This window comes from Sinohyriopsis cumingii, chromosome 6 (genome assembly GCF_028554795.1).
Source record: "Sinohyriopsis cumingii isolate HCF-2022 chromosome 6, ASM2855479v2, whole genome shotgun sequence".
In the NCBI taxonomy this organism is placed as follows: Eukaryota; Metazoa; Mollusca; class Bivalvia; order Unionida; family Unionidae; genus Sinohyriopsis; species Sinohyriopsis cumingii.
Window position 1 is genome coordinate 67,872,410 of NC_142966.1, and position 26,873 is coordinate 67,899,282.

Here is a 26,873-nt window from a genome sequence, read left to right on the forward strand (position 1 = left end):
CTTGTGTGACCTTACCCCCTACTATAGAACTGGTTAGAACTTTACCCAAAACATGTTGTACAGACACTTGTGTTTATTCCAGGTTAATGGTTATCATGTGCCTTTTATCCTTATACTTAAGCCTTTGGCTTTTATGTATTTTTGTCTTTCGTATTCATGTTTGAAACATTCAATAAACGTGTTCTGAAAAAAACTATATAAACTCTTGTCTTGTTTGTTTTCGTGTCACAAGTGACAGTTCTCACACTATGGCTACCTCTGCTGTCTCTTCTCCCTCTTCCTCCACTGTCAAAGTCATCGACGAACACTTAGATCGTGCCAGTTGGGAGGCTTTGTATCTTCGCCATCCCTTTAACATGCTTATTGCTGGACCTAGCGGTTCAGGCAAAACCGAATTCGTCAAACGTTTGATCGAACATAAACATCATTTGATCGATCGACCACCTCAGTGGATCGTGTGGTGTTACAAAGAGTGGCAATCGGCGTACAGCCTCTTGCGAGAAAGTCAAGGCGATTCCATCGTGTTTGTGGAAGGCATTCCTAAAGAAGACGACGGCATCGTCTCTGACTCCCGTCAAACCCATTTGGTCATTTTTGACGACATGTTAGGAGAAGACGAAGAAGAAATTAAACTGTGGTTCACGCGCAAAGGGCATCACCGTAATGCCAGTGTCGTTTACATCACCCAAAATTTGTTTCAACAAAGTAAAGCCCATCGCACCATCAGTCTCAATGCGCATTACGTGGTCTTGTTTAAAAGCCCTCGAGATAAATCGCAAGTGCAAGTCTTAGCCAAACAGTTAGGAACGCCTTGGCTGACTCAGGCGTACGACGATGCCACTCAAACGCCTCACGCCTATTTACTCGTCGATTTGAAACCTACGACCCCGAGGATTTGCGATTTCGTACCCACTTGTTTCACCACTGGTGCCAAGACGGAGGGCCTGTCCTGTACACGTCTCCGTCCTCGACTTCATTTCACTCCACATAAAAAATCTATAAAAACCTCAGACCCTTTTTTGTCTGTCTCACTAACAGTGTGAACATGACGTCCCTTCAGTCGCATCTTCCCGTCAAATTGATTCGTGCCTCGTGTCTTAGAAGCTAGTCTCAAAGAAGTCTTACGATGGTTCACGGTGACGGCACGTCAAATACTCCAAGGAATCATTCAGATTCCTCATCAAACCAAATGCTTTTTCGATCGAAACAAAGTCGCTTTGGTCCAACTGGCCGATCCCCGCATCGACACTCAGACCAAAAAAACAAATCATTTTGAAACCTGGAGGGAGTGGTACTCTAGGAGGGGTCATCATTCGCTCACTCTTAAGATGGGATCCTAATGCCCCCAAAGTTATCCCCAAGAAAAAAGTCCAACGACGCCCCAAGAAGAAAAAGAAAAAGACCAGGTCCCCAAGAAGAACTTCTCCAGTGGCAGGACCCTCCTCTGACCAGAGACCACCCCGGAAAAAGAAAAGAAGCCCCCAGAAAAAGAAAAGTCCACAGAAGAAAACTAGTCGCAAGAGAGGCACTTCGGCCAGGACGCAACCTTACACTCGCAAACCACGACCTGCCACGGCGGTGACCGCATCTCCGGCAGCCTCACGTTCATCCACTTCTCCGTTGATGACACCAAGAACTGAAGAGTACTTGGAGACGTTGATCACACCAAGAACTTCTCCGTTGATGACCCCAAAAAGAACTTCCCCAGTGGCAGGACCCTCCAATTTAGTGGCAGTGGCTGCTGCTCACAAAGTACCTTCTCCCAAAATCAAAGTCCATGAAAGATCGGGTATGTTACAAAGTTTACTGGATTTGTCCAAGCAAGAACTGGCTCGATTTAGTCCGTTGCGTACCCCTCCACGACGTGTCATGCCTGTCCTCAAACTGATACGCCGTAAAGACAATCAGTGGCGACGCGTTCCAGTATAAAAAAGACCTGTGACCAAGTCGGGGGTATCAGTGTTTTTTGGTGCTCCTGAAGACTCAAAGATGTCACCCTCCAGAAAACCCCAAGGAAAGAAAAGAAAAGGACTACCACCACGTTTAGTCAAACATGGGGACATGTTATCTGTCCTGTCCAAAGCTTCTCCACCTCTACAAAAAAAAACTCATTCAATCGGCCTCCAAAGAGGTCATCGATACCGTGTGCGAATGTTGTTTGAACGTTTTGAAAGGCACGATCCCTTTGTCTAAACACCAGAAACAATGCTTAAGCAAACATCGTCACGTTCTTCGCCAAATGGTTCAAAAGAAAATTCCCATTCGTCAAAAGAAGAAGATGTTGGTCCAACGTGGAGGCATTTTGCCTCTCTTGTTAGGCCCCATACTGAAAGGAGTCTTGGGAACCATGTTGGGAGGACTGGTGGGAGCAAGATAAAAAGGCCCTCTGAAGTCCCAAGATCTCAGAATCGACCCCTGACAACCCTATGGAAGGACGAAAACAAGCTTTAGTGCCCTACAAACGATGGATGGAATACCATCGGTGGCAAGAATAACGCACCCCGCATTTACCTCCCAATTGCAATTTGAGCGAGATGTCCCAGTTACAACACGATTTGCAGTCCTTAATGGATCGCCAAGATTTGTCCGAAACAGAAAAATCGCAAAAGTACGGTCACCTCTTCCAACGACTGCAACTCTTTCACCAGAAAGCTTTAGACGAAACAGCTCTACCCACTCTGAAAGATTTTAAGACCTTGATGAAAAGTCCAGCACCATCACCAGTACCAGTACCAGTACCACCACTACCAGTGACCAAGACAGAAAAAGGAAAAGAAGAAGAAGAAGGGTTTCAAACTCCACCAGAAAAAGTACGCAAGTTAGCAACACCACCTACCTCCAGAATTGGATGGATTAAAAAGATGATGGCCACCCCTTCTTCATCACAAGTGAAAAAGAAAGTGAAGACAGAAGTGAAACAAGAACCGATATCCCCCGCTCAGATATCCTCCTCTTCAACACCTATTGCTGGTCGCACACGCAAAGCATTGCAATCCAAGAAAGTACCTCAAGAGAAAAAGAGTAGCATCTTCCAAGAGTGGGTGCCTTATTAACACACAAACACAAAAAAATGGAAAAAGTCTTAGCCAGCATTTGCTACGATCCCTCGCATCCTGTAGGTTACGCAGGAGTTCAAAAATTGTATCGTGCTGCCAAACCTCGATTGAAAAGTCTCCGTTTACCTCAAGTGCAACGATGGTTACAAGAACAAGCTACCTACACTTTACACAAACCCATTCGACGCAAGTTTGCCAGAAGTCGCACCCGAGTGGAAGGCATCGATCATCAATGGCAAGCCGATTTAGCCGATGTCTCTCATTTGGCCAGCTACAATCGTGGCTACAAATATTTGTTTTGTGTCATCGACGTCTTTTCCAAATTTGCCTGGGTCGTGCCCTTGACTTCCAAATCGAGCAGCGAGTTAGTGCGAGCCCTGCAACGAGTGTTGAAACAAAGTGGCCATCACCCTCTTCGATGGCAAACGGACAAAGGTACCGAATTTATGAACCAAACTTTCCAAAAAGAATTAAAGAAACGTGACATTCATTTTTTTACCACCGAGAATCCCGAAACCAAAGCCAGCATCGTGGAACGTTTTCATCGCACTTTGAAAGAACGCATGTGGAAATATTTTACGCATCACCACACTCTGAAGTACATCGACATCTTTCCGCACCTGGTGCAAGCGTACAACCAATCTTACCATCGAAGCATCGGACGTGCCCCGCAAGAAGTGACTCCCGAGAACGAAGTGTTGGTGTTTGAGCGCCTGTTTGGTACGTCCCCGACGAGGGCTGTCCCCAAGAAAAGTGGAGAGTTGGCCGTAGGAGATTGGGTGCGCATTGGCAAGACCAAACGCACTTTCGACAAAGGTTACTTACCTAACTGGACGACCGAATTGTTTCGTGTCACTGGACGAGTGCATGGCCGTCATCCTACCGTCTATAAATTGGAAGACATGAACGGAGAAGCCCTTTTCAGGGCTACCCAATACTCTAGAAAAGAAATAACCATCAATTTGCCAATGTGTGTGTGTGTGTGTGTGTGTGTGTGTGTGTGTGTGTGTGTGTGTGTGTGTGTGTGTGCGTGTGTGTGTGTGTGTAGGTAGAGTAGTGTGAATATAAACACTAACTCTTTTTTCATAGTGCGAGTGTATGTGTTTGTGTGTTTGTGTTTGTAACTGCTCACGTAAGTTTGTGTGAATGGTAGATTATGGGTTTCTTTATTGTTTCTTAGCGTATGAGGAGAGTATAGTTTGGGTTTTATTATATGAAATGAGAAAAGTGGGGATGTTTTCCTTCACGTCCGCGCGTTGTTTGGTCATGATCTAGGTAAGATAAATTTTATGTTTTAGGGGGATGTTTTCCTTCACGTCCGCGCTTTTCGTATAAGAACCCACAGTATTCGTCGTTCAAACCATTCTACAAAGAAGATGGCTTCGAACCACCTTGACAAAATGCAAAAATTACAAGACGTTTTAGACAATTTAGGAATAATGGAGCAGATGTTAGTGAGACTCAATGAAGACCACTATTCCTATAGTCCCCATCGACTAAAGATGGAAATTAATAACTTAAGAAAAGTAAAGGACATAATAAGTGGTGTCATGAAAGAGATAAAGGAGGAGAAGGAGGATGAAGAGGAAAGGATAAGAATACGAAAATGGAATGAAAAAATTGAAAAAGAAGAAGAAAATGAGAAGAGGAAGAAAGAAGAGGAGGAAGAGAAGAAGAAAGAAGAGGAGGAGAAAAAAAAAGAAGAAAAAGAGTGTAGGAGAGAAAATAAGAAGTTGGTGGAGTAAAAGAAGAAATTAGAAGCAGAAGAAAAACCAAAGGCCCTTTTCAGGGCCACCCATATTTCTCGAAAAGAGAATGACTTTTCAATTGCCTACCCCTTTTTTAAATTTAAATTTAAATTTAAATTTTAAAAAAATTTTTAAAAAAAATCCCATGTTCAATTCCCCTTGTCCCTAAAGTAGTTTTTTTTTTTCTAACATGTTCAATTCCCCTTTGTCCCTAGACAAACCCAAACTCTATTCCCATGTTCAATTCCCCTTGTCCCTAGGCAGACAGACAGTCCCTAGAATCGATATTTTTTTTTCCATTGTTCGAATGCCTTTGTCGCTAATCTCAATATTTCCTTTTTTTTCCTTTCTCCAATGTTAAATTCCATTGTCGCTAATCTTACCCAGGATTTTTTGCCCATGTTAAATTTCCATTGTCGCTAATCTTACCCAGGGGGTGTTTTTAATGCTAATTCCCATTGTCGCTAATCTCACCCCTTTCACTACTTGTGTGCGTGTGTGTAATTGTTCTACGTCTTGTCCTTGTCATTCTCATGTTTGTACCAATGAGAAAATAAAAATGGAAATTTAAGGACATGATATTTGATCCAACACGTGATACTTGATTTCTCGATGTACGACATCAAACTTTCAACTGCAACTTTCTTATTTAACCAATTTTTGTCCGCTACGGTGCCTCATAACAATAATAATAGCGTGTGAACTGTGCCAGCAAATGTTGAGGCCGCTGGGAGATATAAACCAATGTTCAAGAAATTGTATCTGAGGAGAACTTAAAAGCTATTGAAATAAATCAATATTCGGAGGCTACTAAACGAAACACAAAATAATGCATTGGCATTTTCAATGGTAATTGCTTTTATTATTTTAATTTTGTTTGCTTATATTAAAAACGTGTGTGGGTGTTGGTGTCATGATGTAAATATGACCACTTACACAAAAAACATATTTATGAGACCATTATTCAAAAGCTGAATACAAATTTTAAATGGTAAAACTACCATCTCCACCAATGTGACTTAACACCATTGGAAATATATATATACGTGTGTGTGTGTGTGTGTGTGTGTGTGTGTGTGTATAAAATCATGAGGGTGATTGTTTTGCTCATGTAAATTATTTTGGATCTGTAGTCATTAATTCCTTCCAGCACTCAACCAAACAAAACATGTGGCTGGTTTTGCAAGCAACTCTACATTTAACAAATGCACATTTAATTTCACATTAGATAACTGAAAGGGTCTTGTTAAGTATTAACGCTGATGAAAAAGATATAAATATTCCTGTATAGGACATACTATAATAAAAAAATAATGTTATTTTTTTATATGAAAAGAAATGTGCTGACACCACGGGTAGCCATTGCCTAAGATGTAAAGTATGAAGTTGCCGAATAAACGTAACTGTGACAGTAGTTACATTTCATTTGACATTAGATCACTGAACGAGTCTTCACAAGTATTAACGCTTTTGAGAATGATATAGAATGTTATTCCTGTATACAATTTATTTAATTGTTACCTTTATGTTAGTAAGGGATAGCATCATCTTGCTTATATTTCCAAGTTGTTCATTGATAAAATATATTATGATACAATGTTTGATTGGAAACTTAATCTAGCACACTTGTTCGTTCATTTTCAGCTCTTATTATATACGGTCATGGTCATGTGATGTAGCAGATGGGACTGACTAAAATTGAACAAGACTGTTGTAAAGAAACTGTATGTGTTGAAACCATTGCCTAAGATGTAAAGTAAGAAGTTTCTGAATAAACGTAACTGTGACAGCAGTAAATATGTTCATGTGATTCTGTACAGGCTATGTATTGTAATAAATATGGAGTATGCGCATTTCGTTATAGCGCCTCGTTTTAAATAATTCTTAGATTTGTGTGATTACTTGTGTGATTATTGGAATTCGACGCAATGGAAATATTCCTAGCCCGAAATTATTAGGCGCAAACGTCACGGAGTTAAGTGTTAGTGAGTTTCTATGATGCCATGGTTCACTAGTAGTGAATGCAGGCCAAAACCGAATGAATGTCCCTGTCGTAAGATAGTCCATATTAAACTATAACGGTGTATATTGGTGGTTTGGCTGCAGTGGCAGTATTTACGGTAGGAAACTGGTAAATTGCACTAGTGAATAAATAAGAAGGGACTTGGCAGATACCGTTTATGTCGCCGTGGGGGAAAAGGTGGTGCAGTTTTTATTGACGAAATGTGCCTGGAAAGCATACATTGACTGGCCTAAGATGGCGGAGTTAAAAAAGTTCCCAGTGTTAGGGGATACTCCTATATTTTCTAAGGCGTGAACGGTTGGCGGTACGGAAACATGATGAAGATAAACCATGCAGATGTGCGGTTGACAGATATTTGGCAGGTTGTTTTATATGTGGTCTTACATTAATTAGAATAAAATTTAGGTATAGAATGGACACGTCGGCTTTCTAATTTACAACGGAAGTTGTATGGAAGTCATTGGAAAGTTGGGGTAAACATATGACTTCTAGGGAGAATCGCGCCAGGGTTTGACAACCGCTCGGTCGAGTAAATACCCCTGTGCGTGTAACAGTCATACGGGGCGATGTGAAGCTACGAATGAAATGAAAGTACGCGCTACTTAAAGTGGAATGCATTTTTAATGGAATAAGTTGATTTGAGGAAAGAAAGGACGAAATGGGAATTATAAGGATTAAATGATCATGGTTGGGTATTTATCGATGTGTAAATTTTACCTAATTACTCGCAAAGTTAACATTAAGTCCTTCAGACTTTATTTACACTGTGAGTGATTACGTAAATTTTACACATCGATAAATACCCAACCATGATCGTTTAATCCTATAATATAATTAAATAGTTTACGGATATAATATTAAGTCACATGAAGAAATTTACAGATAAATATCATAAAAATAAGAAGGAGTTTTAAATATATTCTGAAAATGAAGGAGATCTCTGTTATTCAGGATATAAACACAGACCCTTCAATACATAAACTACATACCTAATATATAGCTAGACAGAACATTACCTCGTATCCGTGCCCATCAGATCAAATTATTATAAGTACATTTTTTTATTATTCAGACTCGAGAGCAATAGTAAATAATTTCCTTTTACATTTTAAATTTTTTTGGGGATTAGAATTACTTATATCATATTGGCTTCTTTGCAATTTCAAATTTATATTTTCAGTTACATTTTAAGTTTGGGAATTTTGTTCCGTATCTTAGATTTGCTGAATGACACTTTCTCTTTCCTGGCGCGTTATAGACCTTGTATTCAACTTTATTTCAAAAATCGAAGTCGTTAGTCACAACAATAAAATTGAACATCATTGAGCGCTGTGTCATCTCTGCCATGTTGGTCACCTTCGATCTTCACTCGCAATCCGCATATTGCGGTTTTCGATGGACAACTTTCACTCCAGTGTCCGTAGGTGCCGAACAGGCCTTGACCATTCCCCAAAGCCAGTTCATACTCAGAGGAACCGTTATCGTCTGTTAAGTTTCTGCACTTGAACTTCACATAATTAGCAGCCGTGTCATCACCGTCTTCCTATAATAATAATAATAATAATAATAATAATAATGCAACAAACGTAAGGTATGTGCTATTTGCATTTACGTTTCCTTTTAAGTTCTTCATTATAATTCGTGTGATTATCTGGAGTCAATGTTGGGAAGAGAGTTCTCAAAACAAGATGCATGCCAATTGCAAGGAGCAGACGTAATAATGTATCGAACTCAGGAAACTTTATGGTAGCATGGATTATTATCAAAATATGGATTCTACCTAGCTCCTTAAGGTAAGGAATTCTATGGATATTCTCGCGTATAATTGTTCGGTCATTCCAGATAGGTGTAACTCTGTGTATTTGGTTCTAGGGTTATGTTTTGTTGTATGTGACATGAATTTCCTATCTATGGCTTAGAAAAGCATACTGACAAGTCATACGAATACGAAGCAAGAAACACCATGCAAGTGTAAAATTACGGTCTTTTTGTTATGTAGGTCTTAGTTGATTAAGAGCAAATGTGTTGTGGTGTTAATGCGCTTAAGAAATCTTCAGCTGACAATGACTGTTGTTCTGAAGTCCTTGGAAACTGGACTAACATGGATCGCAATGCAGGCTGATGCAGGTGCTGTTTGATTGTTCGGTAGTAAGCTTGTTGTTTAAACATCTTGTGTTCTACCATAATAATGTCAACCCTAAAAAATATCAACAACAAACGGCATAATTCTTTCCCAAGATCAGCAGTAAAGGTAAGACCCCTGTTTATGTTCGTGCCGGCGGTACCTCCCGCCACCTGTACCCCCTCAATGCTGCTACTTGCAGGTGGAGGGGTAAAAAAGCTCGGAATATACACAATCTTATGTGTGTATACAAACATTACTACATCCTAGAGACCAATAGACATTTTTAAAACAAAGTGGATTTAGAGGTAAAACTAGTGAAGTCTACACAACACTCTCATTAGATCAAAGTGGCAATGATGATCTGATCAAAGAATGTGTTTGGAAGGCTTATGATATGGTACATGATGACTATAGTCAGAGGTTTAGAAATAGTATTAAAAAAATATATCACTCAGACTCGTCCTGAATTTGCACGGGGAAAAGAACGATTGTTTAATAGGTGGTGTACAGCCAAGAAGGTTGATGAAGATTATAATAACCTTAAACAGTAGCGATGTCAGAACAGACTTTTATGAGAAAGGGGCTGAACCCTTTACAGAAAGCAGATGTTACAGCTGATGATTCCTTAGCTCACAAGGTAGCATTCGTTAATAATTCTTCCTCTCATCAGTTCCCCTTATATAAAAAAAAAAACATTTCAGTCTCACGCGAGTACTTGCAAGTCTCAAACTGGCATGACTGTCAGGAATCAAATTTCTTATAAGGCGGATCAGAAATCCTTATCTCTTTCCAGATGCACGTATTGCATGCAGAATGGGTACTTTATTTCTGTTTATAATAAGTTGAAATTTAGGACACAGAATAAAGACAGAGCTGTTCCAGATGTTGTTGTTTCTAAGTAGTCATGGGCAGGGACATCTATCGAAAGAGAAACAGCTGATGGGCCTAGCAAACCGCAGTATGATTTTATTATTTATTGAAAACTACTAAAGATTCGTGCCGAATTCAGTGGCACTTGTTGGTGATTTTGCAAAAATTCATTTTATTAACATATTGAGAGACACAGGAGCTTCTCAGAGCCTTTTGTTGCCAATAAGTCTTCTTCTAGCTAAAATGTGTTCTAAAGCAGAAAGTAGAGTGCAGATGTGTTAATGTTCCACTCCATTATGCTAATTTGTCATAAGACTTAGTTTCAGAAACAGCGAATATAGGATCAGTTACTTCTTTGCCTATTTAGGGAGTTCATTTGTTTTAAGATAATGACTTGTGATTGACAATCCTTGCTTCGATCAAAGAGTGGCTCCCATTGAAGTTGAAATACCTGGCTTACATCCAGCTTGTGCAGATACTAGAGCTATGGCAAAGCATACTTTCGAGAATGTTGTTGATCATCATGTTAATCCTCTGGCTGACACTTTTATACGTCATTCATTTAAAGAGGTCACGTTTGTTAATAGTTTGGATCAGTCAAGAAGTTTAGATCAAAGTGATGATCTTTTGGCTAGATGTTCTCTTAATTCTAATCGGGATGAGAAAAAAATCACTAGTTGTTTCACAGAAGGAAGACCCAAAGTTCGCTGTTTTTCAAAGAGCTAGTGGCGGAACTGCTGCCACAAAAGTAGAAACTTGTTATGTTTTGAAAAATGGGGTCCATATTAAGAATGCCATCTGCTGATGAGTGGTCAGTAAGTTATCAAATTGTTGTTCCTAGGTTGATTCAAAAGTAAAATTTTAGTCTAGCCCATAACACATAATTGCCTGGTAATTTTGGAGTCAGAAAGACATATTTTAAGATCTTAAATCATTATATTGGCCGAAAATTAAAAGTGATGATCCTAAATATTGTAGATTTTGGCATGCTTGTCAAATGGTATAAAAACCTAATCCAATGATATCAAAGGCTCATATGCAACCTATTCCTGCATATGACGAACCATTTAGGTCAAACCTGAGTTAGCAATTCACATATGACCCTGTTAGGCAAGCAATACGTTTTACCACGATTATTTGTGTGTCCACTAGATTTCCAGATGTTATTCCTTTGAGGAATGCAAAACCAAAGATCTTAGTAGAAGCTTTGGTAATGTTTTTCATGAATTTCGGTCTTCAGGGAAATACAGGAAAGTTTAGGACTAAGGTGTACATTTGCTGATGTTTACCTTTAGGGAATCTTTTCGAGACCCTCTATATATATATTTTTTGTCCTCATAAAGTTAGGACGGAAAATAAGTGACTTAATATACATTAATACTTATGGGTGACGAAATAGGAATAATTTTGTAATGTTCATAAGTTAATATGATAGCAGTATATAGACTGAGATAGTTATGTCAATTATTCAGTTAATATAATAGTACCTCATCCACACACTGAGGATTTATATGAAGACGTGAACTTGAATTGGAATGACTTTGAAGTGACCACTCTTCGTAATTCGAAAATATTGGACAATCTGGAACAGAAACTTTCACATCTGCTGCAAGCTAAGATGAACTGATTAAAGAAGCGCTTGTTTCCAGATATTCCAATATGAACGAATACAATCTGCCACGACGTTGAAATTGTCGTTTCTCCACCTGTGACACAACATCCTTATATCATGAATCCTCTCAAATAAGACAATTAGGAGAAATAAATTCATTATTTGCTGCAGATCGATTTCATCAAATCAAGTAAAAGAAACTGAAGTTCGCGGTGTATTCTAGTGCCGACAACCAGATAAAACTTTCCGTGTTTGTACTGATTACAGCAAAATAAACAGTGTCACCTCTTAAAGTGTGTGTTAGGATGATATTATGATGGATAGACAAACAAGTCTTCTCAAGATTGATTTCACGAAGCACATATGCAAACACGGACATTATATATGTTACACAACGATATACCCAACTGTCGAAAACGAGCAGAGATTATGGATATTGTTCAGCGATTTTAATGGACTTGATACCCATAACGCTGTGAAATATAAATTTAACCTGATGCTCTGGTGTTTTTGCACACGAGCATCACCATCCACGCGGATTTGTTACGAACAATATTATTAATCCAAGAAGACTCTTTCACTCTTGACTTGATAATGTTTTTAAAATGATAGTTTTACGTGCAATTGTAACAGCCAAAACCAATCAAGCGATGACCTCGGAATTCACAAGTTATACATCAATATTGATGAGGGTCATCGTGGCGTTAATTTAAAACAACTGAATAAACCTAATTCGCCAACAATATGTGTGTGTGTGTAGCAAACCCCAACGAGCCTTTAGGTGCCGAACGACATTCTAAGCTGTTCAGATGCCACATCAGACTGTAACTCCTCATGGTATTATGTGTACGTAAGTGGTTTGATTATTACCAATCGATACAGTTGTCAGTTTACATGTGCAACTCTAGCTTAACTCGACTGTCACCTAATTAAAACAGAAAAAATCTCTTCGTCTCGAACGTGATTCAATAAATGTATACTGAGATTACAACCATCTTATCACTTTAGCTAGTACGCCCATTTAATATAGGTAAGTAAAAACACATGTATGTTAACCGCGCTATTGCAAAATGAATAAAATACCCCCTCTCGGAAACCAATACAAAAGGAACTCATGTTGTTTATTGATATTGTTTATTTAGCGATATCACGAATTTATTTTATATTGGTGGGGGACTTAGTTTTACCAAGGACAGGTCTATCTAACAAATCTTGATTCCTCCTTGAAAAACACACAGAATCAAACTTTGTTATACTCGATTTAAGTACCTTTACCTTGAGTCAAACTGAATGGGTGTAGTCATACAAGTGAGGTAAGTACTAAACGATGGAATTCCATTATTATTAGTTTTAGAGATCGATAGCATAACAGTGGGACTCTGGGAACGTAATATTACCACAAAGCTATAGAAAACTTTTATACACACATAAGGTTTTATACGTTCTTCTTTTTTACTCAGCCTTGTAAGGAGCATTAGTGAGTGATACCGTCGACGCAACGGTGGAATCATCGCCGCCTGCAAATGTAGGGGTGGGGGTTGGGTAACGCCGACGCAAGGAAAAGTGGACTTGTCCTTACTGGTGCTTTAATCATTGTACCTTCATCTATACGTGCCCCAACCCCAGAGTGGAATCAAACTCTAAAACCGGTTTGGACATCTGAATATCATTTAGTATTCACAACATTCAAATTTCAAAGCGGGACATACCATAATGGTCATATGTGGTCCATGTAATATATCATTGTGTTCAGAATGCGTACAAATAGAGTATGCCGCTATCCGTTACATCAATGGCTAAAACTAGCCATAACATTTGGGAGGAAATACACAACATGCCTATTGTAATCAAAGTTAAAACAACTGGGAATTTCTTGGTGGGTATTGTGCTTAAGAACCAGGGAAACTCTGATGTGTATAATGGCTGGATCTTTATCTTTCTCAAAGATCTGTTTTAGTGTATCAACTGAAGCCTTTTCAAATAATTATATTTTTGTTCGGAACATAAACAATATTAGCTTTTATGTAGAAAGATACTTCTGTTTAAATCATTACTTCAAACCATTTGCAAAAAACAAAACATATTTTAATATGCTGGTGTTAATGACATTATAAATATCATGACCATGGTTTCCAATTGAAGCACCTTTTAATAAAAGTACTGCATGTACTAAATTTGACTAAAACAATATTGCTGACATTGATTTACTTTGAAGGCTATTTTATCCCGGTGAGTAGAAACGTATATATTATTTTATCAAAGTTCAAACTTTATTCTAGAGAACGACATAAGAGTTATTTAGTTGTACGCATCTTGAGTAAACAATGTTCTATTACGTGGACAAAATATTGTGCTTGTCGTGCGTCTCATTTTTCTTTCAGCTACCATATATGTTTAGTTAATCAACATTATACATGCTTTCATACACCCAAGGATGGCCAAGATGACATAATATTCACGCTTCTTTGAAAGCTTTAATGCACTAAAACTGAAAATAAGACTTCGAAGAAGGTAGTTGTTGTTTTTGCCTTCATTTTTGTTTTATTTCGACATGTGTAATATCTAATTTATCCTTTCTCATCGTCTGTTATATGACATCACGTTCTTTATTTATGACATACGGTAGTGAGAGGCGTGTCTATAAAAATCGGGTTTCTCAAATATCCCAACAAAACCTTCATAAACCACTTATTTGCACTATTGAATTTACATGCATGATTCCGATAGTAGTCTACGAGAGCTGACGAAATGTCATGCGAAACACAATTTAAACTAGATCGCTTCAGCCATGTCACATTCGATTTACGGGAATTAGATAATGCAGCCATAACTTTATCAGTGACTAGGATAAATTCAATTAGAACACCTCATGTTTTATTATCATTATCTTATATTGCCTAAAAAATTTGGAAAATTCAGTCGCAGTCTTAAGTCCTCTAGGAAAAATACAACCACATCAAAACCATTATGTATGAAATTATTTCCGCAAGTTCAGCAAAAGAAACTTCTCTAGCGAATTCATGTTTGAAAAAGAATTGAAGGAATATATCATCTATAGATAACTCGTGTCAGACGATTCTCCCTTAATGAACGCTGTCATCGTGTCGTTCGATAAACAAGCTAACTGTCCACTAATTTTGTATTTTCGATGTCTTTTCCAATTACTGGTGGAAAGGTCTGAGAGTATTTTGATTGAGATAACAACATAATTTGAACAGGCGACTCATTCGGTATTTATCCTTATAACATCTTTAACTTTAGTGTTCAAAGTAATATTGAAACTTTCCTGGGTCACAAAGCTGGTCAGTTGATCGTATTGCTCTCTGTGTTTAACCAAATATTTACATGCTCCACATTCTGTTAAGCCAAATTTGTAAAACTAAAAAGAAGAATGTGAGATTTGTTGTTAACAGCCGTTCCTTCCCTGCTGAAACTTTAACAAAGGTGGAACAATTGAAATACTCACCTGGTATGGTTCAGCCTGTAGAGCGAAGGAAGTCAAAAAAGAAAAGGTATGATTCATTCCATGACTACACTCAGTCCATTGAAGCCAAGTGCCCCAAGGACCTTCCCCTGACTCTATTACTCCAGCATCGCTGCCCTTGTGGAGAAATCTACACCTCAAGAGAATGGCATTGAGAGACGTATCGTCATGACCGTGTTGATCATCCTCGATCTAAAAATAAAAATATTAGAAATACTTCATATGCAGTTCCATTCCTGTCCACTCTATTCTATTCTATTTATTTTCATTCCGTTTTTTATATTCTGTTCTGTTTCATGCTATCAAATAAAACGTTTAATCAACTGCCTCTTTACGGATTGCTTATCTATGAGCACTTCTTGAAATATTGGCTGATCTTCGATTGGATGTTATGTTTTTATTTATGGGTTCATGATCTTCGATTGGATGTTATGTTTTTATTTATGGGTTCATGATCTTCAATTGGATGTTATGTTTTTATTTATGGGTTCATGATCTTCGATTGGATGTTATGTTTTTATTTATGTGTTCATGATCTTCGATTGGATGTTATGTTTTTATTTATGAGTTCATGATCTTCGATTGGATGTTATGTTTTTATTTATGGGTTCATAATCTTCGATTGGATGTTATGTTTTTATCTATGGGTTCATGATCTTCGATTAGATGTTATGTTTTTATTTATGTGTTCATGATCTTCGATTGGATGTTATGTTTTTATTTATGGGTTCATGATCTTCGATTGGATGTTATGTTTTTATTTATGGGTTCATGATCTTGGATTGGATGTTATGTTTTTATTTATGGGTTCATTTCTAATCCAGTCAAACATCTTTTAAAAAAACACTTTTATAAACAACAATATGTGAGCAGAGTACATATGTATAGAATTATTGTGTAAGGAAATATAATGGTCGAAACAAATTATATCTTGAGACAATAACGAGTGTTTTGTATACTAAATTATATATTGGATAATAATGTATGGATAAGATAGAATAAAACTTAAACAAAATGTAACAAAAATTAATGAATGCAATAAAAATTATGAAATTACTTAGGAAACTTGAAAATTTACAGTGATATAATACCTCACTGGATGGCTAACAAATATCATATGGATCAAGATTGTGAAAACGTCACAAAATTCTGAATAAATTTTGAAAAGAAATTGAAACACCGTACAAAGTCAGGCGAACACCTCCATTTGTAAAGTGTCTGCAAAATGCTCTTTCAAAGGAAAGATTGTAATAAATATATATTTTCCGTAGTGAAACTAAGAAAGATTGTATATTTGTGTTTGAAATTGTCCGATTGTACAGGAGTAGGAGTCTAGTGAGGGCAATTATTTTAAAACCTCAGCAGCGTCATCTTTCGGAAAGATTTGGATTCTTCCTGTGTAATAAAACTTTGGAAGAAAGAAAAGGTTTCCAAATGTAAAGCATCTGACAATAATGATCATATCAAATAATCAAGCTGTTTGGTTTAAATGCATAAACATAAACATATACATAAACGCAGTTTAAAATTGAAAGGTCCCACTTCTTAATTAAGTCCCCACAGTCGCTCCTATTTCGTTACTTTGTCTGGAAAATGCAGTGAAGTCATAGGTTCGACAAATTCCGACAATGGCTAACAACACACTGGTGACAAGGAAATCGAGAGAAAACGTCAGTCCACATTAAGCGTGTTGGAACAGAAAACTTGCACAAAGTACGTGCATTAACTCAAGATAAGACTCGTGTGAATATTGCTGATCATCTTGGGCGTTGGCGTACTCTGAAGTGGAAACTTCAGCTGAAGAGAAACCCAGTTATGGCGATGTTTTTTAATATTTTACAAATAAAATAATACGAATAAATGCTTGACGTTGTAATGCATACTCTCAAATGCAGATTGGGAATAGGAAATGATCCTCTTAGAATACGATCTGCTTATTGACTAACTTGTGTGTGTTTGAGTGTGTGTGTGAGAGAGAGAAAGAGAGAGAGAGAGAGAGAGACTTGGATTTCAACGTAGCTTTAACAATTTTTCAGTCATATCGCTACCATGACTGCAGTGTGACAGTTCATAGTGATATCTAACACTGGAACATCATGCCACAGACAGAAACGTTCTGTCGGCTCATAAGTTCCAAAACTTTGGGATTATAATTTTGATACATGTCCAAAAATATCGTCAAAACTAGGTTGAAAAGACATTTTGTACTCAAGCAATCATACCTATATATGCCCATTAGGCAGGATTCAGTTCATATGAAAATCTTGGCTAAGTATTTGGTTTATATCTTTCTTTTTGCTTTTTATTCTCAAATTCTTGGATGGATGGAAAACATGCCAGTATGACAATCCGTTAGCAATGCCCTTAATATTCATCTATCTCTATAATCCCTTTAACCGACATGTAAAACCGATGTCACGCAAAAATGTTGTTGACGCAGTATCAGGAAGGGGGAGCTTGAAAGTTTCGTATGGAAAGTGATATGGAACTTTCCGACACTGTGCAAGTTCAGCATATGACAGTAACAAAACTTATTGGCATTCTAAGTTCAGATGTTCAAGTCGCACTAATTTTACTACAGTGTGTTTAGTTTGAAATTAATAGTTACGGCTGAGCGATTTTCTTTTTCTACTGATATCTGCTGACAAGCATGGTTCCCGTTTTTTTTAATCGACCAGATAAAAGCAACCACATTTTTGATATCCGTGAAATATATTCCCAATCTCACGGTGTCTGCCAAATGTAATCAATTATGAGAATATATGCTTGCATGAATTTTCTTTCATCCAACATGCATTTTCTTCTGCTTTGTTGCCTTCTATTTCCAAATATATTTCAAATGCACACATAAGTGCACACACAAATTCACTTTCAGCTGTCTTATATATATATATATATATAGTCGTCCTTTAAACCTACCTACCTACATAGATAAACATACATACATACAAACATACATACATCCATACACACACATCGATACATGCATACATACATATTTACATACATACATACATACATACACACACATCAATACATGCATACATACATATTTACATACATACATACAGACAGACAGACACAACTTGGTCTCTTAATATATGTAAATGTATGCATACTACTCTCTTTCTTAAATTTTAATGATTCTTTTATGGCTTAATTTAAATTTATATTTATTTTAAAATATCAATTCTTGAAGTTCTAGCTTAAGTATGTTCTCCAACTGCTTCGTGACTAGAGGAGGCATATAACTATGAGTCTGAAAATTTCCCATTTTCCCCTCTTAAGTGTGTTCTTCTGTGACAAAAAGAGAGAACCCTACGAGGTAAGCAAGCATCTGTTATATAAATGAAGGAAGGGAAGACATGGAAAACTTGATGCCAACATGCATATTTAGAGTTAAGATCGGTCCTACAACAAAGATATATCTATGACGTACTTAGACTGAAGTGGGGTCATTTCACGTCAATATAAAAACATCTGAAATACATATAGTTCAACCCCAGAATTCCAGTAATAAGATAAATAAACAGATCATAGATCCATAGTCTATGTATATCGTTGTACAAATGACTCAATCAAACAGCGTAGATGACTCCTGTGATGGCATGGCTGGGTCTTCGCTGTTGGAACTGGTTACGAGTTGTATGTCAACATATACGGTCGATAGACTCTTTAAAACGTCCAGGCCATATCACTTACACCACTAGCACATCAAACACATTACAAGATATTAGACACGATAAATGGTTGATGGCGACAGGTGTGCTGGTATTTACATGCTGATACAATTACTAATTCGGAAAATTGCCCTTAATGTTTCAAAATTAACAACTAAACATTCTTTCAAAACTAAGTAAAACCCAAACTGGAATATTGTTAAACCATTTTGGACTCAAGCTATAAAACAAACGCCAAACATATAAATGCCGCACGTTGGGTTGGGAGTGATTATTCACAGAACTCCGATGTGACCGAGATTCTGGGTAACCTTATCTGGCTTACTCAAACGTTACCGAGATGTAGGATAGCCTTGGTTGGCATACTCAAGTGTAACGAGATGAAGGGTAGCCTCGGTTGGCATACTCCAGTGTGACGAGATGCAGGGTAGCCTTGACTGGCTTACTCGGTGTGAAGAGATGCAGGGTAGCCTTGGCTGTCATACTCAAGTGTGGCGAGATGCAAGGTAGCCTTGGCCGGCACACTCAAGTGTGACGAGATGCAGAATAGCCTTGGCTGGCATACTCAAGTGTGCAAGATGTAGAGTAGCTGTGGCTGGTATAATTCAGTTTGACGAGATGCAGGGTAGCCTTGGCTGGCATACTCAAGTGTGACGAGATGCAGAATAGCCTTGGCTGGCGTACTCTAGTGTGACTAGATGCAGGGTAGCATTGGCTGGCTTAATCCAGTGTGACGAGATGCAGGATAGCGTTGGCTAACTTACTCCAGTGTGACGAGATGCAGGGTAGCCTTGGCTGGCATACTCAAGTGTGACGAGATACAGGGTAGCCTTGGCTGGCATACTCAAGTTTAACGAGATGCAGGATAGCCTTGGCTGGCTTACTCCCGTGTGACGAGATGCAGGGTAGCCTTGGCTGGCATACTCAAGTGTGACGAGATGCAGAATAGCCTTGGCTGGCATACTCAAGTGTGACGAGATGTAGGGTAGCATTGGCTGGCTTACTCGGTGTGACGAGATGCAGAATAGCCTTGGCTGGCGTACTCTAGTGTGACTAGATGCAGGGTAGCATTGGCTGGCTTAATCCAGTGTGACGAGATGCAGGATAGCGTTGGCTAACTTACTCCAGTGTGACGAGATGCAGGGTAGCCTTGGCTGGTTTACTCAAATGTGACCGATATGCAGGGTAGCCTTGGCTGGCTTACTCCCGTGTGACGAGATGCAGGGCAGCCTTGGCTGGCATACTCAAGTGTGACGAGATGCAGAATAGCCTTGGCTGGCATACTCAAGTGTGACGAGATGTAGGGTAGCATTGGCTGGCTTACTCGGTGTGACGAGATGCAGGGTAGCCTTGGCTGGCACACTCAAGTTTGACGAGATGCAGGGTAGCCTTAGCTGACATACTCAAGTGTGACGAGATGCAGGGTAGCCTTGGCTGGCTTACTCAAGTGTGAGGAGATGCAGGGTAGTCTTGCCTGGCTCACTCCAGTGGGACGAGATGCAGGGTAGCCTTGGCTGGATTAGGTGGTGTGACGAGATGCAGGGAAGCCTTGGCTGGTTTATTCCAGTGGTGGCGCTCTACAGTTTCGTATTTTGCATGGGTTAGGATTTTAAAGAAAAAGAATTTCCCCGGCTTTCCTCATTGGTTATACTGGCTATTTATAAAAGACCTTGTATATCTTAGGTATAATTCAAAGAATCTTTAATTCCCTTTGTTTTGATGTATGATTGATGGGTGTAATATGGGTTATAGAGTATACAGCTTGGCCTTACTCCAGATGTGCACCTTTCAAAAAAGTGCTAGCTCTACTTGGTAATTTTCACTTCCTGAACTTCAGAGGTAAATTGTATAAGAAATGAGCCGATAACTTTTTTTTTACATTTTATATATTTGGTAATTTTATCATTGCCCTTTCAGAAGCTGGTATTTTCTAGTCTGGCAAAATTCCTTTTCCCTATTTTAGTAGCTGCTATGGATAGTGTACTTTAAACAAATTGAAGCTGATTTTTTTTTAGGACAAGGGAGCATTCATTTTAGTTAGCAGAGTGTTTAAATCATGTACAGTTTCCAAAAGTACAATAGCCATAAAAATATAATCCACATTACATTAATGTAGCATAGAGGTATGCCACCATTCTCTCCACTGTGCATGTTTTAAATGCAAACAGCTTCACCTTACATACGTCACTCTCTCAAAAGTACATAATAACTGGTGGTAACCAGCGTGACGAGATGCAGGGTTGCCTCGGCTGGCACATTCAAGTGTGATCGATATGAAGGGTGGCATTAGCTGGTTTACTAAAATGTGACCGATATGCAGGGTAGCCTTGGCTGGCTTACTCAAATGTGAACGAGATGCAGGACAGCCTTGGCTGGCTAACTCCCGTGTTACGAAATGCAGGGTAACCTTGACTGGATTAGGCGGTGTGACGAGGAGCAGGGAAGCCTTGGCTGGCTTACTCCAGTGTGACGAGATGCAAGGTAGCTTTGGCTGGCACACTCAAGTGTGACCGATATACAGGGTAGCTTTGGCACGCTTACTCAAATGTGAACGAGATGCAGGGTAGCCTCGGCTGGCATACTCATGTGTGACAGATATACTGGGTAGCATTAGCTGGTTTACTCAAATGTGAATGAGATGCAGGGTAGCCTTGGCTGGTTTACTCAAATGTGACCGACATGCTGGATAGCCTTGGCAGGCTTACTCAGATGTGAACGAGATGCAGGTAGCCTTGGCTGGCTTACTCAAATGTGAACGAGATGCAGGGTAGCCTTGGCTAGTTTACTCAGATGTGACCGTGATGCAGGGTAGCCTTGGCAGACTTACTCAGATGTGACCGATATGTAGGGCAGCCTTGGCTGGTTTACTCAAATGTGACCGATATGCAGGGTAGCCTTTGCAGGCTTACTCAAATGTGAACGAGATGCATGATAGCCTTGGCTGGATTACTTTCGTGTGACGAGATGCAGGGTAGCCTTGGCTGGCATATTCAAGTGTGACCGATATGCAGGGTAGTCTTTGCAGGCTTACTCAAATGTGAACGTGATGCAGGGTGGCCTTGGCTGGCATACTCAAGTTTGACGAGATGCACGGTAGCCTTAGCTGACATACTCAAGTGTGACGAGATGCAGGGTAGCCTTGGCTGGCTTAATCAAGTGTGAGGAGATGCAGGGTAGCCTTGCCTGGCTCACTCCAGTGGGACGAGATGCAGGGTAGCCTTGGCTGGATTAGGTGGTGTGACGAGATGCAGGGAAGCCTTGGCTGGCTTATTCCAGTGGTGGCGCTCTACAGTTTCGTATTTTGCATGGGTTAGGATTTTAAAGAAAAAGAATTTCCCCGGCTTTCCTCATTGGTTATACTGGCTATTTAAAAAAGACCTTGTATATCTTAGGTATAATTCAAAGAACCTTTAATTCCCTTTATTTTGATGTATGATTGATGGGTGTAATATGGGTTATAGAGTATACAGCTTGGCCTTACTCCAGATGTGCACCTTTCAAAAAAGTGCTAGCTCTACTTGGTTATTTTCACTTCCTGAACTTCAGAGGTAAATTATATAAGAAAAGAGCTGATAACTTTTTTTACATTTTATATATTTGGTAATTTTATCATTGCCCTTTCAGAAGCTGGTATTGTCTAGTCTGGCAAAATTCATTTCCCCTATTTTAATAGCTGCTATGGGTAGTGTACTTTAAACAAATTGAAGCTGATTTTTTTCAGTACAAGGGAGCATTCATTTTCGTTAGCAGTGTGTTTAAATCATGTACAGTTTCCAAAAGTACAATAGCCATAAAATTATAATCCACATTACCTTAATGTAGCATAGAGGTATGCCACCATTCTCTCCACTGTGCATGTTTTAAATGCAAACAGCTTCACCTTACATACGTCACTCTCTCAAAAGTACATAATAACTGGTGGTAACCAGCGTGACGAGATGCAGGGTGGCCTTGGCTGGCTTTTTCTTGAACAAAGACGATCTGGTTCTAATTTACAAAGATGTATGCGATCGTTTGGCAATCCCACTACCGTAGTACATCTAATCAAGTAAAAGACATTTGACATACTTGCAACCATTACATGCCTTTTAGACAAATCCATACTACTAAAGGAATCTAAAAGTAAGCTTTTTTCCATTTTGCAAGTTTTAATGGAATTCCCGTTCTTTACATATTGTAAGGTGACCAGATCTGGCGTGTTTTAGTTGTGCAATTGGAAATATTTACGACATCAAACAATAATTGCATAGTATAGTATCTATCATCATCACATACCATTTCAATATGTTAAGAGTTTTAAAACATTTCATGCTCTTAAACATGTCACAAAATGTACTCATCACTTTAGTTTACTAAGAAGCCCAAATGGGCAACTTGCTAAATATTTACTACAGAGGGCAAAGCAGACTCACGTAATATGATAACTTAGGAAAAGAAGATTTTGTTTTTAGTTTATGCCAAAGTAATACCAGAATCGAAGTTTAGAAAATTAAACTCACAACACCAACACCCCATTTTCGTAAATTCCCCTCACTTTCGTAGCATGATCATATAAATACACGTGACTAAAAATAGCGATAGGATTGGGTTGACATAATCTGACACATTAAATTACAATTTCGTCATTTTGTAAACTATTTGGCCCTATCTGAAAACAGTGCAAGTCCGATTCATCAATGCATCACAACAGGTTTTTATCGTTGCTGTCAAGAGGAAGTAGGAGAAAATAACTTCAGCGATAAGCAAACGGCGTCTTGTCTGATTTCATTATCGAAGATTAATTTCCATGTCTGAAATGAAAGGCAGTTTCTATTTATTTGTTCTAGCTCACAAGGTACTTTTTTTTGTTGTTGCAGGTACAATTTTTGTAGGCACACAATATCAAGCGTCGCATGCCATGGATAGTAAATCTTACATTTCCACATGTGAAAATATAAGGATATATTTTATCACATGTGAAAGGTATAGGAATGAAGAACTGAAAAAATATGAGCTATTTCGCCAATATGTCACACTTAAGTATATCATAAGACATATATATATAAATTTATTTATTAATAAATAGAGATAAACAGTTTTAGTAACATTTATATTATGCATAATGCACAATTATTAGAAGTATAGAAAATATATAAACAGAAAAGGGAAAGTCAAGAAGAAAATAAAGAAATAACATTAACAAATAAAAATAAAAATAAAATTATATAAATACATAAAATATATATACTAATATAATTTGTTCAGCTATTAAGTAGGTTATTAGAACTTAATTTATATAATAAAAATATGTATAAAAAATATGGTGTTCATAACGCTTGCTATGAAGTATTTTATAAATAATTAATTATGTTTACAGAAAATTAATTTACAACTGCAATTTCATTTTTAAAGTGTTAGTAAACTTATTTTTATGTTATTAGATTCTACTTTTACCAATTAAATTTTTTTTTGCAAAGTAGAATAATCATATTTAATTGTACACAAGGAACATAATTCAGAAAAAAGAAAAATAATATAATTTTTTTTTTCTTTTTTTTTTTTTCTTTTTTTTTTCACTTAATGTCATATAGTGTTTTTGAATTTAGACCTTTTGGATATACCGTATTAAGACGGTGAATCCAATAGGTTTCCATTAGTATACGTTCCATTTCAGGATCAGTTTTAACAATAAGTTGGAAGGAGAAATCTTGCAATGAATGGGAATTTTTGTTAAAATGTGCGGCAACATGAGATGAAAATGATTGATCGATATAATTTTGTATATCTGATCTGTGTTGGTTCATACGTTTAGATATTTGTTGACTGGTTTGTCCAACATATTGGATGCCATATTTTTTGCATGTTATCAAATAAATAACATTTGATGTTGCACAATTAATATCACAACGCATATTAAAAGTTTCTTTCGTATTATTACTATTGAAAGAAGTATTTTCATTAATAAATGAACAGTGTGAACATCTAGGTCTATTACATTTAGTTGATGATCCTATTTTATATGATGGTTTTTCTAATTTAGAATTAGTTAGGAAATCTTTAAGATTTTTAGTTCTTTTATATGCAACTCAGAAAAAATTGGAAACAAGTATCTTTCAAGATTCAAATGAACTGGCTTATAGCATTTTTGTTACACATAACGACTCTATTGATGCTTTATTGGTTGGGAGATTTCAAAAGATGTCTGACTATTGATTGATTTAATGAAAAATATTGAAATAAGTCTCGTAGTATTTTATATCTGACAATTCTAAAAGAACAAAGCGTATTTTGCGAATAAGAAAACACTGGCGAATGCTAGCAAATAATCAGTCGGATAAATTGTATAATGATATTCTTACCTTCATTGTATATCCGGTCGCATAGGCCCCTTCAGCACAAAATTGGGGTGGATGCCACTCTCCCCACCAGCCGCCATTATCAGCGATTAACACTTTTCTGATATTTCGTTCTTCGTTTGGAAAAAGTAGGAACGCCTCGACAACGAGTCCTATGCAAAACAGGTATACATATACCAGCTCCATTACTGGTGTTCTTTCTTGTCTTATACTGTTATCCCCTGCTAGATTCCACACACAGTTTATTAATGTTGACCCACGTGAGATTCCACACTCAGTTCATCACATCAAGGTCACGTTTGAGGACCCAAGGAGTGTTTGATACCGATTAGTTAACCATGCTTTTAGGTATCGGACAAACAACATTATTTTACAGCCAGAAAACCAGTCTATATAGAATACTAACTGTCTGAAAATGCCCCCGTTCGTTAGTAAATGTATTTACTATATTTCTATTATAAATTTAAAAACTCAGGCTTTTGCATTATATAATTATAGTTGATAAGAAAATATTGGTTCCCATTTTGATATTCCTACTGACAAAACAGCATATGAACATTTGGTGCGAGTCTACATTATCAGGCGCAGTCCAATGGGGTCCTGTTTAACGTTGCAAAACTCAGTTTTGTACATTTTGACATTTTCGCAGTCCGTAAATTTCTCCTAGGATCTACGTCATGTGGAATATAGTAATTTAAAGAGCGTTTTTCTGTTGAACTACACTACTTATACCGTAATTAGATTGTACATGAGAACATTTTCATATCCAAGAAAGCAGGAAATTTGAACCGCACCAGTTGCTTTATATTTGTCGATGATTTATAGCTAGAAAGGCCTCATTTGTGAGACAAAGATTCATTGAAAACACAATTCCAGGCAGAAATAGTACATACTTTGATTAAATAGCTATGTATACGTATTGCGAATTGTCTTAAATGACTACTGTGAACAAGTATCAAGTCTATATCCTTGGGTAAAACGAGTACCTGTGTTAAAACGAACCTTATAATTCATTTTCATTTAGAAGACATACCAATCAATGTATACATACAAAATAAGATAAAATGTCAAAGGCAGAGAACTAGAATAAATATTACATAAAAAATATGAGAGAGATATGTAACGTCATAATTATATCTATATAAAATAAACGCAGCGGACTAATGCTAGATTTATTAATTGGTTCATGATTGATTTCTTTGCTTCGCCTTATATGAGCTCTAATTGAAATAGTGAAAAGCAAACCTATATTACAGGAAACACATTTCTATAAAAACAAATTATCATTCCGATTCTATGTTGTAAATATTAGTTGCACATTTTATGTAAAGTTACATTATACAAAATTGCAACTAACACTATACAATTTATGTCGACTTCCAGGCAATTCAGTCCACTCACGTAAAGGAATATCCTACTATGTACGTGCTGAAGGACGTGTTCATCAGATAAATTATCGCGACAAGTATCATGAAGAATATCCACTGTTTTGAGAATACGATATTAAGTCTGAATATATTCCAATGGAGGTTATCTAGTGTAGTAAAGATGTTTACAAAAATTCCCAAAATAATTGAAAAATATCCCAATTTAGGATTCATTGGATAAAGGATCTATAAACCATAAAGGCCTTTATCATATTTAAGTTATAAAAATTCAATTAAAAATTGTTTATCTTTATTACTCTTCTTCTAAAATGTGGTACTAAAACATAATATGTTACAAATGCACTTTCAAGTTAAACATAGCTTGTATCATTAAAGTATCGCTGTTTGTCAATTGATTTTCTATTAAATCTGCATTTCGTCGTACAAAAGACATGATAAAACAATGACACAAAATAGTGTACGGATGTAAGGAAACAAAACAAAAGCAGTTTAGAATGTTAGGTAGTTACGGAGAATTTGTATTCATAACCAAGCCATTTTGTTTAAAAAGCA

At 37.5% G+C, this 26,873-nt stretch overlaps 1 protein-coding gene across 1 annotated transcript; it reads right to left on the minus strand.

Annotated features, from left to right (window-relative positions):
• Positions 1-8,082: 8,082 nt before the first annotated feature.
• On the minus strand, positions 8,083-25,171 carry LOC149797125 (vitelline membrane outer layer protein 1-like). The gene is made up of 3 exons (XM_089960344.1): positions 24,937-25,171; positions 14,901-15,110; positions 8,083-8,370 (listed from the first exon to the last, which is right to left on the minus strand). The coding sequence occupies exons 1-3, from the start codon at positions 25,117-25,119 to the stop codon at positions 8,122-8,124; spliced, it is 642 nt and encodes a 213-aa protein (XP_089816470.1). The 5' UTR covers positions 25,120-25,171; the 3' UTR covers positions 8,083-8,121.
• Positions 25,172-26,873: the final 1,702 nt, after the last annotated feature.